The following is a 17346-nucleotide window of genomic DNA, read 5'->3' as shown; positions in this document are numbered from 1 at the left end:
AGAGAGCCAGCCAGGTGGCAGGGAGGCCAGCCGCTATGAACTCTACTTGGAAGGACCCTCGCAGCTCTGAGGTCCTCGGTGGCCCTCTGGTCTAGCTCTCTACTTTATTAAGTGACAGACCAAGGTCTGGAAAGGTTAAGAGACTTGCAACAAAGCGACCCAGCTGGTGACTAAGGATGGGAGCAGGACGAGGTCCTGCCGGCTGCTGCCGGCCCCTTCCCCCTGCCTGGACGGCCAAAGAAAGTGAAAGGCTCTAACATCGGGGCCTCCCGGAGGGGCTTCAAGTTTATCTGCTTGAAAATAGCAATAGAGAAGTTGGAAAATAACAGTTGTAAAAGAGTGAAGACACGTTTTTACCTTGGCTTTGGATTCCTGTTGTCTTATGGACCAGGTAAGCACCAAAAGCAACACAGCTTCACTATTGAGTAAAACCAACACAACACAGTCAAGGGAATTGAGGGAAGTGCACAACTTCTTGCTAAATCGACCAAAGTCATCAAATCCTGACTGTTCCCACATGCTGGAATTCAGAGACATGAGCGAAGTCCTTTTGGAGTAGGCTGGATCAGTTCTTTCCTAAGAGCAGACGGTCACTACCTTAGCCTTGTCGTCTAAAAAGAAAGCCAGTTGGCAAGAAAACATTTCATCCACAGAACTACTCTTCACAGCTAGTGCCGAAAGATGCCCACTGCAAAGTAATCCTGGATGATCATCATCGTTGCAGAACTGAAAGCCTAAGCCTAACACCCTACCCCTGGAATTTGAGGGCAGGGAATATACTCTGTTTTTCAGAAAGCTCAAATTTTCGAAGAAGCAAAAATTCTCAAGATCTGAAAAACCAAACAGCCCTCCTAGAGCCCTCTCATAAGTTCACTCCAAAGAGGGAGATCTAACATGGAGAATTTATTTTCAGGGTAGACACAGATTTTCTGACACCTGCATTTCTCCCAAAGGGCCCCTGAGACTTCATATCGGAGCAGGAAGTCATGGTGTGTCATCAGACTCTGGGGGCTGCCACCCTGCTCACACGAGATTCAGACTCGTCTGAACCCTCTGGTTGAGTTAAAGTTAGTGGCAGGCCTGGGGAAAACGTACCAGCATTCTTTACCACCACATTTTGTATTGTACATACCAAGCCATTAAAGGAAACAGAGCATGCCATGTCTTTGATCGGTCACAGATGGGCGGAAACCAGCCACAATAATAAATGCACGGAGGTGGGGTGTGTCGTCACACACGGAGCCAGGATGTGTGATCCAGGAGGTGTGTATGGGGGTGTTAACGCCATATGTCGTTTTACTGCTGTGGGCCTGCTCCCAGGTCAATAGCAACATGTTCCTCCAAAACAGCTCCGACGCCAGCCCTGACGCCGCGGCGCTCTGCCAGACCTACGTGACTCTTACCAGGTACTGAAGTCGCTGGCGCTCAGTCTCAGGGGTGAATTCCGAAGACATGGGGATGATTTCTCCATTTCTGATGATTATAGCCCTGAAATGGTGAAAATGCATGTCAGCAGCCAATCTCATAAGTACCTCGATTCTGTCATAACTCCATAGCTTAGTTCAGAATACACCTGAAACTCTCAGAGGATACTTTTTCTTCTGACCTGCACAGCAAAGCTCAGTGCTACCAACTCACCACATTGTAAGTATCTTTAAGAGCATGACATTCTCGTTAGTTCATGTTTACTTGTTCTGCTAGTTTAATGCCCAGCACCAAGCATAATACTTGGCACATAATAGATGGTCAGTGAATAAATGAATGAATCAATGAATGATGCCCGGAGGCTCACTCTAGACTAGTGCTCTCCAGTGGAACTGTCTGTGATCATTAAAACTTGTGTTTTAATCTGTGCAGTCCAACATGGCAGCAACCAGCCCCACGTGGGTACTGAGCATTTGAATCATGGTGAGTGCAAGCTGAGAAACTGAATTTTTAATTTTATTTAATTTTAATTCATTTAGCTTTAAGTTAAGCAGTCACAAGCGGGCTAGTGTAGTAGACAGTGCAGCTCCAGATCCTCGTTACTCAAAGTGTCTGTGAGCCAGCAGCTTGTTAGAAATGCAGGCTCTCGGGTTCCACCGCAGACTTCCTGTATCGGAATCTGCATTGTCGTAAGATGCCCAGGGAATTCAGAGGCAGAGGCACGTTAAAATCTAAGAACAGCGGACCTAGGCTCCTGAGTTTCTAGGGTAATATCCTGGGTCCAGGAAAACCACTCTTATCTCATCTTAAAGCTCAGGAAATTCACATACTCTCCAAAATGTGCCCAACAGCTACTGCCGACTCCGGGACTTCTGAGAGAACAGAGTTCCCCAAAGCAGACGTCTAAAAGAGGAGTTGCCGGATTGATTACTGTGGAGCAACCTTCCCTAAGCCTGTTCTCGGTGGAGCCTCCTGTGCTCAGACCTTTTTCCGCAGTGGTCCCTGCAGCCGCTTGCCAGCTATCGATCAGTTGTGGCGGAAGGCTGCCATTTCTACGACAAATCCAAGTGGCTAGGGGAACTGCATTCTATTCGAACCACAAAGCTCCTGGTATCAGGGAGCCAGAGACCTGGGGACCCAGCACACTTCTCTGTGAAGAGCCACAAGCACGGGGAATACCATCAATGAGCTCAGCTCTGGGTGGATGCCTCACTGACATGGGGAGGCTGCATTTTTTGTGCCAAGAAGCCCCGGGCACCCCTCCCTCCCACTGCAGAGGCAGGCAGTCCTGACTTGGCAACAATCCCTATAAATGGCTGCAGCTGCTCGACCCCCTCCCTTGCTAACCCCTCACCACCCATGCCCAGTTGCTGCTGTCATAGAAACTAGTAGAGGGGGGCAGGCAAGGGAGGAGATGACAATAAAAATCTTGGGGGCATTAGAGAATTTATGGATCTAGGAGAAAAATGGTGGAAGCTGTAAGAAAACGGAAAAATTTTGCGGGGGCTGACCCTGGGAAGAGGGTGGCTCTTGCTGTAATACTCGTATCACTTCTTTTATTATGCCGCTGAAAATAGGACAAATTAAAGATTCCTTCTTATAAATCCAGAGTCACTTGTAAAATGCAACCACCTCCCCCAACCCCAAGAAAGGTGATATCCACCATTCACAAATCAGTGTGAGTTAATTGAAATTGTCTTTGTCCTACTTATCAGCTGAGAAGAACTGTAATAAGAGTAGGGGTTTTGATAGAGGCTGGAGAAAATTGGAGAAACTTGGAGAACTTGAAAGGAGGGGTCGGGAAGGTCAAGGTTAGGGCCTAATCTTAAAGTAGCAAGAAGGGCCCAGAGAATGTGGGGCACTAGAGCAAAAGGCATTATGCAGTAAATTCCCACAGCAATCTTCTGTTTCAAAATTTTGCTAAAAGCTAGTCTTAATTCTTTTCCCTCCCTTTTCCTACATGGCCTCTGAATTCCAGCTTCCAGGCTCAGACTAGGAAAGGTGGGTATCCGGGAGGGAAGTAAAAGATCATGGTAAGAGGAGGAAGGAAGGGACGGTGGACGATGGGGGGTCAGGCAGCGTGGGCCTGTGGGGAGGAGCCAACCAGACCATGCAAGAGTCTCCTCCAGGACCTAAGTGTCAGGAGGTCGGGGGCCTGGTCTGTTTTGTTCACTCTCATATTCCAGATGCTTGGTATCTTGCCTGTCACCTAGCAGGAGCCCCATGAATATTAACTGAATATAAGAACAGATGAGAGAACTTAGGAGAAGCTTTGCCTTGAGTCTGAGGGAGGAAGAGCGCAGAACTAGGAGGAAGCGGATGTGAGCTTACACAAGGAGAGTTGAGTGGATGTCACAGAGCCGAGGGGGCCTTCGCCTGGAACCGCACCTGCTCCCTCAGCCATCTCTTCTTCTTCTCCTCCTGACCAGGTGACTCCATCCATCACTTCCAACCCCGGAGTCTTCCCTACGTCAGTTATTCCCTCTGCATTCCCAACCTCTGTCTCTACTGGCTTTCCTACCACACTCAAAACACTTTGTGTTTAAAATCAAACAAAACAAAAACCGAAACGAAAACCGAACAAACAATACTCTCCTAATCTGAAACCCACTTTCAGGGTCTTTTCCCCTTTCTTTCCTCCTAAACCAAGGTTTACACATTCATTACACATTAACGTACACGTTAATCTACATTCAGGGGCTCTACTTCCTCACCTCCCACCGATCCCTCAAATACAGGTAAATTCATTTCTTGCCCCTCTCTCTACCTGACTGTTCTCACCAGTCCCCAAACGGCCTCTTTGCTGCTACACCTCCTGACCATGACCTCATTCCCAGCTTCCTAGGCAGCATTTGTCGGTCCCTCCCGACCCCAGCTTCTGGGACACTGCTCCTCCTGGTCTCCCTCCGACCTCCCAGGACACTCCTCTCAGACTCCTCTGGGGTTGTGGGCTGCCATTCCGTCTCTCTACCCCCTCCCTGGGCGCTCGCTTCCCAACCCTGTAACCCCCAAGATTTGGTTTAGAGGCCTCTCCTACGTGCTCTGTTAGTCTGGTGCCCCTAATATGGAACACATCCTGTTCTGTCACTCATTGCTTAACTGTCCGCCTTCCGGGCTGGCCTGTAAGCTCCTAAGGCGAGAACCATGTCTGTCCTGCTCACGCCGAGGCCCCACTACTGTGCACAGACCCAGGCAGTTACAAGCAGTACTGGCTACAGAATTTCTAGGGTCCGGGCCAAATAAAAATGCAGGTCCTCTCGTTCAAAAATTAATGAGAATTTCAAGACTGTGACGGCAGAACATTAAGGCAAATGTGGCGGCCCACACAGGTCACGACCCCATGAAGCGGGCCCTGAGTGTGCGCCCTTAATATTTACTGGATGGATCGATGGCTTCAACCATGACATATGCCGATGATTCCAAACATCCTTTCCGGCCCACACGTCTCTGCTGTGCTCCAGCCTGGAACAGCCAACTGCCAACAAATATTCACTTGGATACTCACTGTGGCATCTCAGACTCGACGTGTTTCAGACTTAATGATCCTGCCCCACCACACCCCAAAATCTGTCCTTCCAAGCAGTCCCTGTCTCAGGGAACAGCATCCCTTTCCACCGGGGGGCGGGGGGGTATTCCAGAAGCCATCTCACTTTTCTCCCTCTACACATCCAAACAGGCAGCAATCCTGTAGAGTTTATCCCCTCAGTAGCATGAGAATCTGTCCCTTTCCTTGGTTTCTTCTGTTAGTGCCTGCGTTCAGGCCGCATGAGAGTTTGTCTGCCTGACTCAGGAACTCTGCTCCCCAGGGTCACCAAGATGATTTAAAAGCATTACTCGCATCACATCGGATTCCCTACTGCAAGCCCCTAGGTGCCTTCCCAGCATTTCCACTTTCCTTCATTATCTGGGTTTTGCCTATGTTTCTGGTTTCAGTCTCACACTTGCTATTCCTTGCACTCTGACTCTCCCTTCTTCTGGCCAACTGATTCCTCTCCGAGAGTCAGCGCAGGAGAATGCCCTCCTGGTCTACCTTCGATGCCCCTTCTCTGTGACCCCGTGGAATCACGTGCCTGGTGTACCACAGCCCTTACCAGTCTCACTGAGATGGCTGGCCTTTGTGGCTGTCTCTAACTACCTGAGGATGTCTTCTGGGCAGAGCCTAAGCCCTGGTTTCTGAATCTCCGGCACTCAGTGTGTGGCCTGTGACAGACACGCAATAACTATTTGCTGAGGGATAAGCGACTAAATGGATGAAGAGTGAGCTGGACTTGGGTGGATGAACAGACGTGTCCAGAAGCGAAGGCCCCAAATAAGACTTCTCTTAATAACATGATCTGTAACTGTCTAACTGTCTCCAGCCTGAGCCCTCAAAAATCCACATGCCTTTTCATTGGTTTTACAAAAAGACAATGGACCCAAAAGGATGTTGTTCTGGCTGAATCACCATTGAAAAGTGACTCAAAAGATAAGGGAAAATTAGGCAGGGCCCCTGTCCTTAGTGGGCAGGGAAGGGAGAATGCTGCCACCACTATGTTTACTCTGTTTTTTCATTTCAAATTCGTACACAACGAGGTATCGGCATTCAACTCCAATGTTCACTGCGGGGGTAACCCTACCTAATTACTTTCATAAATAGATCATTATATCTAAATCCACTTATGTACAGAACATTCTTCACTTCTGTTTGAACTACCGAGTTTTTCCTTTATGAGACACCCATGGATTAAAGAATGACAGCAAGTCTGGCAGCCAAACTGTCCAGTCCCTGCATCATGATGCCTCTTCCTATGTGATTCCCGGCTTCCTTTTGATCTTTCTCTCTTTCATCCCTCTGATCTAGAGATCAATTTGTCAGAGAGCTGGTCTCCAATCTGGAGTAGGGCAGTGAGAGGAAGGGGTTTCAAAGGGAACAGAGTGCATGTGAAGGCTGACAAATCCTGTACTAAACCACCAATAAAGTAGAGAAATGCCTTTAAAGCTACATTCTCTCATCATAGGATCCTTATAGACTTCATATCTTCTACTTCATTACTTTATGAAATGTTTTTATTAAACGGGGAAAAAAAGCTATATAGCAGCGAGTGTCAAGGAGAGTTAGGCACATGCCCTGACCTTTCTTCTGGGGGCTCAGGTCCAGACCTGTGGATATGACTGTGGTCAGGATGACATTTCATTCACCTCCTCAGTGTCTGGCCAGAGACTAGGTGAGGGAGTCACCAGGGGTTGGGTGATTTCAACTAGCAACCACTTCCCACCTGGCATCCCATATCATACACAGGCGGTGGTTCCTGAGCATATTCTGCAAAGTTAAGGCTAGCCTTTCATTTACAGAGACTAACTGAAATATACATGCTTTAATTTCTTACCCAGTCTAAGAGACGGAGCAGTATTCGTAACAGGGCGAATGATAAGGTTTAATGTGTTTTTGTGAGTCAACTGCAAGGATGGGAAAAGAGGAGGTAAAGCAAAGACATTGATAGTTTTTAAACCCCCCCCCCCCATATGAGGCACATGACAGGATAAGGGCAATTTATTCCTAACTGATGAGAAATTTGAGTTCAGAGAACAGGTGCTAGAAAATTCTGCTACTTATATCCTTGAATGTCACAATTTGGAGTCAAAAAGATTTACTTTTTGTTCCCCAAGCTGGTCAAAACATAAACTGGTCAAGAGAAAAATAAAGGGCCAAATAGGATGCTCATTTCAGATATTCTCTCAATCTTACACTTTCTCTTAAGGAGATCGCACTAACTCCTGTTAAATCCCGTCTCAGAGCAGGAGTGATACTTTCCAAAGGCATCTGACAAACAAGCAAAAGAAAAAAAAACAATAAAAGATGTGATTAGGCAACTGACTAGAAGGAAAAATGCAAATGTTCAATAAACATATGAAAAGAAGCTCTACCTCACTGGTCCAGGAAGAGGCAAATTAAAGTAAAAGTAATGTAATTTTTGCTCATCAGATTGGCAAACATCTATTGAAAACATTAACAATATATAATAGTTCTCATAGGGTGAGGGGAAAAAGTCATTCTCATAATTCAAGGGAACATAGATTGTTATACTTTTTAAATCTCTTAAAATTGTAACTACATAAAAAAATGGTTCAGCCACCCTACTGTGGGGAATATATCCTAAAGAAATAAAAGGTTCATTACAAGTCAACAATTCATGTTTGACGTTACTTCTTGTGGCAAAGACTGGAAACAGTATGAATGTTTATCAAAAGGGGGAATTGTTGAATGGATTGGTGTGTAATCTATAATATGTTATACAGTCACTTAAAAAGTTAAGTCTGTTTTGTAACCTGCAGGTATCCATGATGTATTGTTAAGAAAAGCACGTTGCAGAGTAATATGTGGAATAATCCCATTTTTATAAAAACAAAAACTATATATAGATACCCAATATACACGAAGTATCTGATTCCAGGCCAAAATCCTATGTGTGCTCCTTCAGGCTCTGCAAAGGCTCTACTGGGCAGGCCTGCGGGGAAGCTGCCCTCCCCACCCCTGGTGCTCAGCCAGGGCTCTGCAGTCTCTGAGGGGAGCTGCAGGCCAGGGTTCCCTCTCCCCACCCTCACCATGGGTCACATTTACATACTTTTCTGCCTACCCAGCCTAGGCACCTCTACCAGGAGTCTTGGCTAAGATACTTTTCCCCACTCTGACTCAGTACTTTTCCACTCCTAGTCCTTCCCCTTCTCCACCACCTACCTGCCATCCCACCCCCATCCCTTGGTCCAAAGGCACAGCCTTTTGTTCAAAGCTCCTCAACACCTAGAAGATTCCTCCTGCCCTGCTGCATGTCATCACCTGACCCTGGCCCAGTGCCCTTGTGTGGGGAAAACGGAACACTTTGCTTTCTCTTTGCCTCTTGCCTGCACTATCAGAGAGTGAATAAGGCTGTCACTGTACTAACTGGCCACCTGGCTGTCTGATAATATAAATTATGTTTGAATGAGTAGGGAGAAAGGCATGGAAGTGGGAGAGAAAGTTAATTTTCCTTTACATATCTTTGTATCATTTGACTTACAGGAATCGTAAAACATTCCTTTTGTAAATTCTGAAGAGGAATTTATTTGCCCAGATTTGGCCACATATTCACAAAAGGCCCGGAATCCTACTAAATGCTAAATCATCTTTGTAGCACTACCAGTCTTCGTGAACCCTGGTGGGACCCAAGCATTAAGTGACCACAGAATTCTTCCTGGGGCCCAAACGTCTCTCAGAGCTCAGGTGTGACTGCAAAACTCTCCTGTAGCTGCATCAGAAGCCACTAACTAAGAAGCCAGTGGCAGAATTTTGTTATAAAAATGAGAACTGGTTAAGACCAAAAATGTCTGTACCTTCTTCTATCATTTGTGTTCTAAGAGGAGACCCACAGAAGTAGGTTCAGAACTGCCAACCCCACTCACATATGAAAACGACAGAAAGACGTTCTGAATGAAGAATGAATGGGGTGACTCGAGGATTCATCAGCCCCTCCCCTGGATGGCTAGATTCCATTTATTTTAGGCGTACAGAAGGGTCTGTGCATATGTAATCCTCCCCCTCCTGCCACAGCCTGGGCATTCCGAACTACTCTGACACACACGTTTCTCTGAGGACCTAAGAACTTGAAACTATGCCTCTTAGGTACTGACAGTATGCATCCGTGTAATACTTATTCATTGGCCACAGGGAAATTTTCAGTGTGTTAAATCAGTGACACTTGGATAAAGCGAAAACAAAACAAAACATCCCCCGCTGCCCCACCTCAATGACTGCATCCAGTGCCTGTGGGCTGCCTACCACCACACGACTTGCAGAGTTCAAGGCCGAGGCAGCCATCCAGGGGTTTGGATGTGGCCGTGGGATGGGAGAGGCACTTCCCCTTAGAGATCACTGCTGGGAGTTAAGTGGAGCAGGAGGGAGCAAACAGCCAGCTACACTTTCTACTGCTCAGAAGACATCTCCCTCTTTCCAGGGCAAGCAGAACTCAACATATACTGGTGAGTGTTGTGGGCAACGTGCTGTAGCTTATGTTCACAGCTATGCTCTGGAATGGTCTCACTGTGTACAACACCCTCTTGGAGTGTTTCAGAAAGTTCCCCCTAGCCCCAGGATGCTACTAGCTTTGAATAGTAGAGGCTCATTCACACACCCTCCTTTCTAGCCTTCAGTGAAACGAGACCATGTTGCCTCAGTGCGCTGCACAGCTCTTACGTCATCGGCTGTGACTATCAAGAAAGCTTCAGATTCAAGCAAAGGAGCAACACATTGAGGTTTTAAGAGGAAGAGGAAGTCTGGAGAATGATGGAGGACAAATGCAGGAGAACTCCAGCCAGCACTTCCTTTCTGTGAGCCTCAGGAAGCTTAGAAGCCCGTGCTCTCCCCAGTGCACTGCAGAGCAGACCACCTGTCTGTCAGCCCTCCTGCCTCCTCAAGGTAAAAACTTTGGCCTTAAGACCAAACAAAATACTAAAATTCACAAATGATTTTGCAAATAGGTACTATGTAAACTTGGTATAAGGACAATTAATGAGCATATAGGTTTTCAGCCTCAACAGAAGGTCCAAGTGGCACAAAGTATGGGGAAAAATTAATATATATATATATATATATATATATCCCTTATATACATAGATGTATAGTTATAGATGTAGATTATATACAATATAGATATATTTATGTATAAAAATCTCCACATATAAATCTCCATTTATAAACATTATATATATTCATATATATATGAAAATCTCCAGGCTTAAAGGTAGAATCTCTCTGCAGAGCTGAAATGGAAAAGAACTTCAAAATCGCCAGGCTGCTGGACTTGAGAGGCAGTTAATAGTGTCCAGCAGGCCAGTCTCCACGGAGGGAAAGGTTAAGTAAGATAAAAGTCAGGGCTCAAGCTCACTCCTGAAGGCAGCATCCAAACCAAGTTGCTTCACTTTGCCATACCCCTTGGTTTCTTCTCTCTGCAGCGTAGGAACTGCTGGCCGGCAAAGCAAAGTGCTCTGGGGCTAGTGTTTGCAAGAGTCCAGGTAGCACAGAACTTCATTCCCATCTCAAACAGTCAAGCGGCCAGCCAGTCCTGCAGCACGGAAACCGCCCACATGTGTAGTAAAGGGTGCGTGAGTGTACGACATACAGGAGGAATCTTTCTGGGTTGTTGTAAGTTCTGCCAGTTTACACGGGAGGTTGTAATGGGAAAGACAAAGCACTACTGTGGGGCAACGGCCGATGTCAGGCCCTCTCCCTGCTCAGAAAGTCCACAGCCCTGAGGGGTACCCATCCATGTGCCCCATCGCTGGTAGTGAGGCGGTGTGGTGGCAATGGCACTGGCCTGGGAACCAGAACTTGTAGGTGCCAGCCCCACCTTAGGTTAATCGCTAGCTCTGGGCCTTGGTGTCCTTGCCAATAAAAAGAAGGGGTAAGGACAAGATCATTTCTCAGGCACCTCCCAGGTCTAAATTTCAGTGATTCTGAAAATAAGCCGAATATCTGCAGAGTGGAGAAATACGGACAAATTACTACTTTCCCTCTCAGGAGGAGGTAATCCCCCAAATTGAGATTCTGATAAATATAAACCAATACAGTAGTGCCAGGATGGGAGAAGTCACCCTTAGTGCTTCTTTTAAACCATAAAGGACAAGGAGCCCATTATCGAGCAAGCCCCCCAATGTACTTTCACTGTTGTCACCAGTCCCCTTGGAACGCAAAGCTGCAAACAAAAGGCATCTCTGACCTGATTCCATTACACACTTGTTCAGCTGAAAGTGATTCGAAACGCAACATTCAACTGCACATTTTCCAGAATGGAGGAGAAAACCTGGTACAAGGTGACAAAGGGCAACCATTCGGAAAACCCGTTTTGACAGCGCGTATCAATTCCGGAGTACGGGGAGGAGGCATCCACTTTGTCAAAAAGCATCAGACCTTGTGAATCCTCTTCAGATGCAGCAGAAGCATCTGTCTCCTTCAAAAGTACTAGAAATGTGTCGATGGCAAAGCAAGCAGGGCAGCTGATGGAGTAAGCTGGGGTTACCACCATCAGACGACATCCAGGCTGTTGATGCTCATTAGAGGGGTCAAAAAATAGCTGAAGGGAAAAAAAATAATCCCAGGAGCCTGGAATTGGCTTTGGCGTGTTTTTAGTCATTCCATTTCCAGAATGGATACTAAAGAAAAAAGTTGCAAATACGATGATTCATTTAACAGAACCTCAAATATGCAAGTGTATCAGCAAAAATATTCACCAAAGAATGGTCAGGAAAAAAAATTCAGATCTTTCAGTAGCAGCAAAAATAAATGACCGCTCGCAGAGCAATAACTGAGTCAGATGTTCCTGCTTTCCTCGCAAGCAGCCCAGTCTGTATTCACACCACCCAGAATAATTTCTCAATGTCATAATTCAGCCACTTTCTACAAACATCTTGCTATACCACCAACATTCATGACACCAAGTGCACCGGCACAATATTTCCCACACCAGGTAGAAGCCTTCAATCATGAAAGAAAACTTTTTGAGGTGCTTTATTTCTAAAAATAATGATAAGGGGTCCATGTGTATATTAACGGTGGGGCTGTTTTTTTTTTTTTTTAAATATATTCCACATTCCATAAAATTCACCCTTGTAGAGTGTACAATTCAGTTGTTTTTAGTATATTCACAAGGGTGTGCAGCCATCACCACTATCTAATTCCAGAACATTTTCAGCACCTCAAAAAGAACTGCTCCCCATACTCATTAGCAGTCACTCCCCATTCCCCCCGCCTCCCCCCTAACCCACGTCAACCACTAATCTGTTTTCTGTCTCTATAGATTTGCCTGTTTTGGATATCTCACATAAATGAGATCCTGTAATATATGGCCTTTTGTGCCTGGTTTCTTCCACTTAAAATAACGTTTTCAAGGTTCATCGTGTTATAGCAGGCGTCAGTACCTCATTCCTTTTTATGGCTGAATGAATATTCCGCTGTAAGGATACACCACGTTTTGTTTATCCATTCATTAGTGGATGGACATTTAGGTTGTTTCCACTCTTTGGCTATTGTGAATAACATCGTTGTAAACATTCCTGTACAAGTTTTTATGGGAATATATATTCTCAGTTCTCTTGGCTATCTACCTAGGAGTGGAATTGCTGGGTCGCACGGTAACTCCATGTTTAACATTCTGAGGAACTGCCAATCAGGTTTTTGAAAGTGGCGGCACCATTTTGCGTTCCCAACTGGTGAATTTTAAAACTTTCTTTTAAAGGACTGCAGAGTTCAAACTAAATTTATTTCTGAAAATCCCACAGTGGTTTCTTATTTTGCACAGTTTCAAAAGCACTTAGTTGGCAAAGTTTTGCCTGTGTGCTTCGACCTCAATACACATATTGAACACTTAGTGGTTCCTTTTCCATTTGTGTCAGAGGGTGTATATTCTGTTCTTCTCAAGTGCAGGATCAATACCTATAATCTACAGCACTCTACGGTCCCCCAGCACAAATGTACACAAACACTTCTCAAGCCCCAAAACGAGCACATTTTTCTCCCAGTAGCAAGTAGCCAGACTGGGTGAGGCCTCCCCTCCTCCCTCCCTCCCTCCCTCCCCTCCCCCTCCCCCTTCCCTTCCCTCCCCCTCCCTCTCCTCCTCCCTCCCTCCCTCCCCTCCTCCTTCCCTTTCTTTTAAATAACTGATGATGACAATAGCTCACTGTTTGTGTGCCAAGGCAGCAGGTAGAACATGCAGAGTCCGGGAAGCAACTTCTTTACCCATGCTCCATATTAGTTACAATTGGACACAGGTGTGTCCAGTTCCAACCACTCGATTTTAAAAGGGCAATGCCATGGAGCAACTGAACTGAGTTCCAAGGAAAGAAAGAAAAACAATGTAAGGGATGGAAAATAGATGCTTTGAAGGAGGTTAAAGCAATTATGGTATTTTAGCCTGAAGGAAAAAATGAGCAGTGATTTGATCACAATCTCCTTCACGCAATTTGAAATCATTTTATTGAAGGAATGGTGAGTGACCAGTTTCTTCATGCTCAGAGCAACACAAACAAGAGGAAATTCTATTTAATCAAATCAGTAAGATTCTATGGTTGGAAACAAGAAAAGAATTTCCTAATCTTCACATTATACATTGACCGAAGCCAATTCCAAGGGGTCTCCGTCCCTGAAATTCTTCAAAAGGACATGAGGGAGCTTTGCCTATATTTGCCTGCCAAGAATCTTGAAGCATCCTTTATTGTTGTTTCTTTATGATGCTATAAATCAGGAACTACATCTGTGGTGTGAGGGCAAAGCCGGATCCATAAACATTCACTTTAGACTGTGTACTGTATAATGTACTTAGAAAGTCTTACAACCTATACCATAGAAGTAAACAGGTCATCCTCGGTGCCACATGCCCCTGCCCAAAATAAGCTACGACATGACTTCACCTGGCAGGGCAGTTGGCTTATCTGTGGCCCAATGGTTAGATAACAGGTTGGATGCCTCGCCTGCAGGGCTTCCTGGCTCTACCAGCTGATGGTTACCCCATGTCAGTTCTTCACATAGAAAGGCTTGGGAAGCCCATCTCTCATCCACTGAACATAACCATCATTTGGGTTTGGGGAGCCAGTTGAGGTGTAGTGGAAAGTGATCAAGGGCTCAGAGTTCAAAGTCTAGCTCAAGCTATGAACTAGCCATGCTTAGGAGCCCCTCTGACACTCAATTTTCCCCATTTGAAAAAGGGAAAATACCTCTTTCTTCAGATTAAATGAGTTTATGTGCAAAAGGACTTTAAGCATGACTTATTAAGCATAGCTGATTGAATCATTAAGGGAAACATACATATCTACAAGTCAAAGTAGAACAGTCATTACTTGGAACTTTGTTATTTTGTACAATAACTGTCCACAATTGTGATCCTAAAGAACTGTATGAAGGAAAACAAAAAACAAACCGAAAAAACCCAGTGTATCTAGTGACCTCACTTAGGCTTTAATGATGAAATGGCATGCTGATTTCCCATTGTCATTTCTAGTCATGTGTTCAGGTACCCCCAGAACTCCATGGAAAAGAAGGGAGATTGACAGGGTAGTAATGGAGCATTCCTGTTTCTCTTGATCACTAGCTTCAAAACCCCACCCTGTCCATTAATATTAATGCCATAATCTCCTTCAGATTTTTCCAAGCATATCTGTAATTTAAGATTTCATTTTGACAAACAGATATACTAAAGGTTCCCATGCCAAATCCCCTTTCCCTGCAAAAATTCCACTGAGCCCATAATTTACCTGAGGCTATTACAATTGTCCAAATGAACAGTGAGAGTCTGGACTGTGTCTGTGGAAACAGAAATGGCTCAGAGGTATAATATATTAAATTTTTAAAATTATGTGTGTATTTATTAAATGTATATAATCTAAAAATATATTCTCCCAAGTAAAGGAGATGAAAAGGTCTTAGAATCTGTTGAAATGCCCAGGTTGGACAATGGAGGGTGACGACAGGAGAGATGGGAAGAGAGGCCCATCTGGAGGAGAAGACGCTGCATTTTGATTTGGACATGTTGAGTTCAGCACACGTGCCTGATGCCCAGGGAGAAGGGCTAATGAGTACACAGCTGGAAATGTGGGTATGGTGCTCAGGAATGAAGTCAGTGCTAGAAAAAGAGAGTTGGGAACAGTTATGTTTATATGGTAGCTAAAACCATGGAACGGAAACAAGTATTCCAGGGAATGGATATAGAACGTGGGGATAAATATTAATAAGCGAGAACATAGAAAATGGGTCCATTCCCTCATTTACCTGTTGAACTCACTTCACAGAGTAAATCGATGAATTGAAGTTGCCCCCTACAATGTTTTCCATGGAACACTCTTCTGAGTGATAATAGGAAACCACCAAAAAAATGCATGCTCAGAAGAGTTTGGGAAACGCTCTTCTTTGTCACAGGACTTTTTGGAGTCTTTAGTACAGTAAAATGTGTCATTGTTCTCTAAGACTAGGTAACTGTGCAATAGTTCCCAAATCTGACTAGGGGAGGAACATTTCTTAACCGCTCTTCACTTTTCTACCAAGTGTAGGTCAAATTCAGGGATGCATGCCCTTGACTGAGCTATAGCCTAGGGACACAGTGGGTTTCACTCTTGGGAGCTACACCATCTACTCCCAAAAACCTTGTCAGGTGAAAAATCAGGGATGCTCTCTGATTCCATTTTCTTTTTTGAGAGACACTTCAATCACAAAGCTTCAGAGGTAAAGGGGGCTGAGACCAGGGCGGGGGCTGCCTGGAAGAAAACCAAGCTCTCTCTCCCTCTCTCCCGGCCCCTTGGTTTTCTCCATTCTAACTCTTCTCTTCAATAATATGCCAGGTATGAGAGCTCAAGGTGTGCTCCTGCTACCCTGACTTCAACTAGTTCTCATTAGAAGTTTGGGGGCTTTCTTGTTCTGGTTCACATTTTATTTTTGTATTTGCTGCTTCTCTGGAACGACTCTCCCTCTTCACTGGGACTGGGGTAAAGAGGCAGACAGACTGTTCTGGGTCCTGATTCCAGCTTAAACAAAAGAAGACCCCAATATGTTCCAGTCTGGCTCATGAAGGGACTGCACGGGGATTTAAGGCCAAAATGTATTACTTACAAAACGTGTTCCTCTGCCTTATCCTCTGTCCATATAGTTCCCCGTTCAACTTTTGGGGATTGGTAGGCAGGGTCCAGAATAGGACCTGTGAATTAGAGTTTTCAGGGCTCAGCTCTGCAGCTTCTAATTCCTCCCCTGGGACCTTCCAGAAATCGAGTTGAGCTTTAATTCATCTCTGCAGAATGTCATTGCTCCTCTATAGCTTACCTAGTAGGTCTTATTTCACACATAGGAATCTCTCTGACATGGCAAGGTAAAGAAATGTATTTTGGACCTTATATTTTTCCCATTTTGCAAACACTCAGACCATTCATTAGTATGGTGTTAATTTAAGACCCTATTACTTCTGATGGGAAGTTGGCCAAGAACGGACAGTAACACCCACCAATCAAAACTGTTCACAAACTTAAAACCCAGAATAGACTCATACCTATGGAACATGGTGAAGACAACAGAAGTGACCTTCCTTAGTTATATTTGAAAAATTGAGGTGATTGAGGAAGAGACTAATTGGCTGCTGGAAACTACAGGTGTAAAGCTGATGGATGACAAAGAAGGAGAAGTACTAATTTATTTCTATTTTACTTGTCAGGTAGAAGGAGAAAATAACCACGAGTTTAAAAAAACAAAAAACTAAGGCCCAAGATAGATGAAAATATTACAGAAGAGAATTCTGCTGCAATAAATGGGATCAAGTCTTCTGGCTTCAACAGATTACATCCCAGGGCCCTAAAAGTACTTGAAGATGAGGCTTTCACAGTTCTGTCAGGAATCTGGGAGGAACAGCAGTGAAGGAAAGATGTGACCAGAGATTAGAGACAGGCAACTCAGGTTCCCTTTTCAACAAAGGAAACAATGGATTCTGTAAACTAACAAGGAGGGACCTGATATCAATCTGGAGGAAGATTCTAGAGTAGGTCATTAAAGGTAAGGCTCGTGAGGGCTAATAAAGGAAAGCAGTGGTCACTGGTGGTCTGCCTGAGTCCACTAAGGGGAAAGCCTGTCCTTTCCCAAGCCCTCTTCCTCCATCCCTTTTTTTTTTCCAGGTAAAAGACATGCCACACGCAGAGTATCTATTTGGACTTTAGAAACCAACAAAATTGTTCGTGATCTTTTGGTTGACCACGAAGGATAGAACAGTTTAAGTAAAAAGAGGTAAATTAAAAGTGGTTGAAATAGCTGCAAAATTAAAGAGTTTCAGTTCCAACAGACGGTCATTGTGATTTGGCTCTGTGGCATGACTGATAGGAAAGTGAGAGTGGGCTCAGCGATGCTGTCCTGACAAGGGGGGTGGCCATCACTCCACACAGCATGGGTCA

General features: G+C 45.0%; 1 protein-coding gene across 2 annotated transcripts in view; it reads right to left on the bottom strand.

Annotated features, from left to right (window-relative positions):
- Positions 1 to 17346, bottom strand: part of PPM1H (protein phosphatase, Mg2+/Mn2+ dependent 1H) — a 267686-nt gene that overhangs the window by 85510 nt on the left and 164830 nt on the right. For both annotated transcript variants that reach the window (XM_061205751.1, XM_061205752.1), the window contains exon 5: positions 1404 to 1488. In XM_061205751.1, the coding sequence (XP_061061734.1) occupies positions 1404 to 1488 (85 nt within the window). The remainder of the gene's footprint in view (positions 1 to 1403; positions 1489 to 17346) is intronic.

This window comes from Eubalaena glacialis, chromosome 11, assembly GCF_028564815.1.
Source record: "Eubalaena glacialis isolate mEubGla1 chromosome 11, mEubGla1.1.hap2.+ XY, whole genome shotgun sequence".
NCBI classification, from domain to species: Eukaryota; Metazoa; Chordata; class Mammalia; order Artiodactyla; family Balaenidae; genus Eubalaena; species Eubalaena glacialis.
The sequence above is the reverse complement of the archived record's forward strand: the minus strand, read 5'-3'. Positions and strand labels throughout refer to the sequence as shown.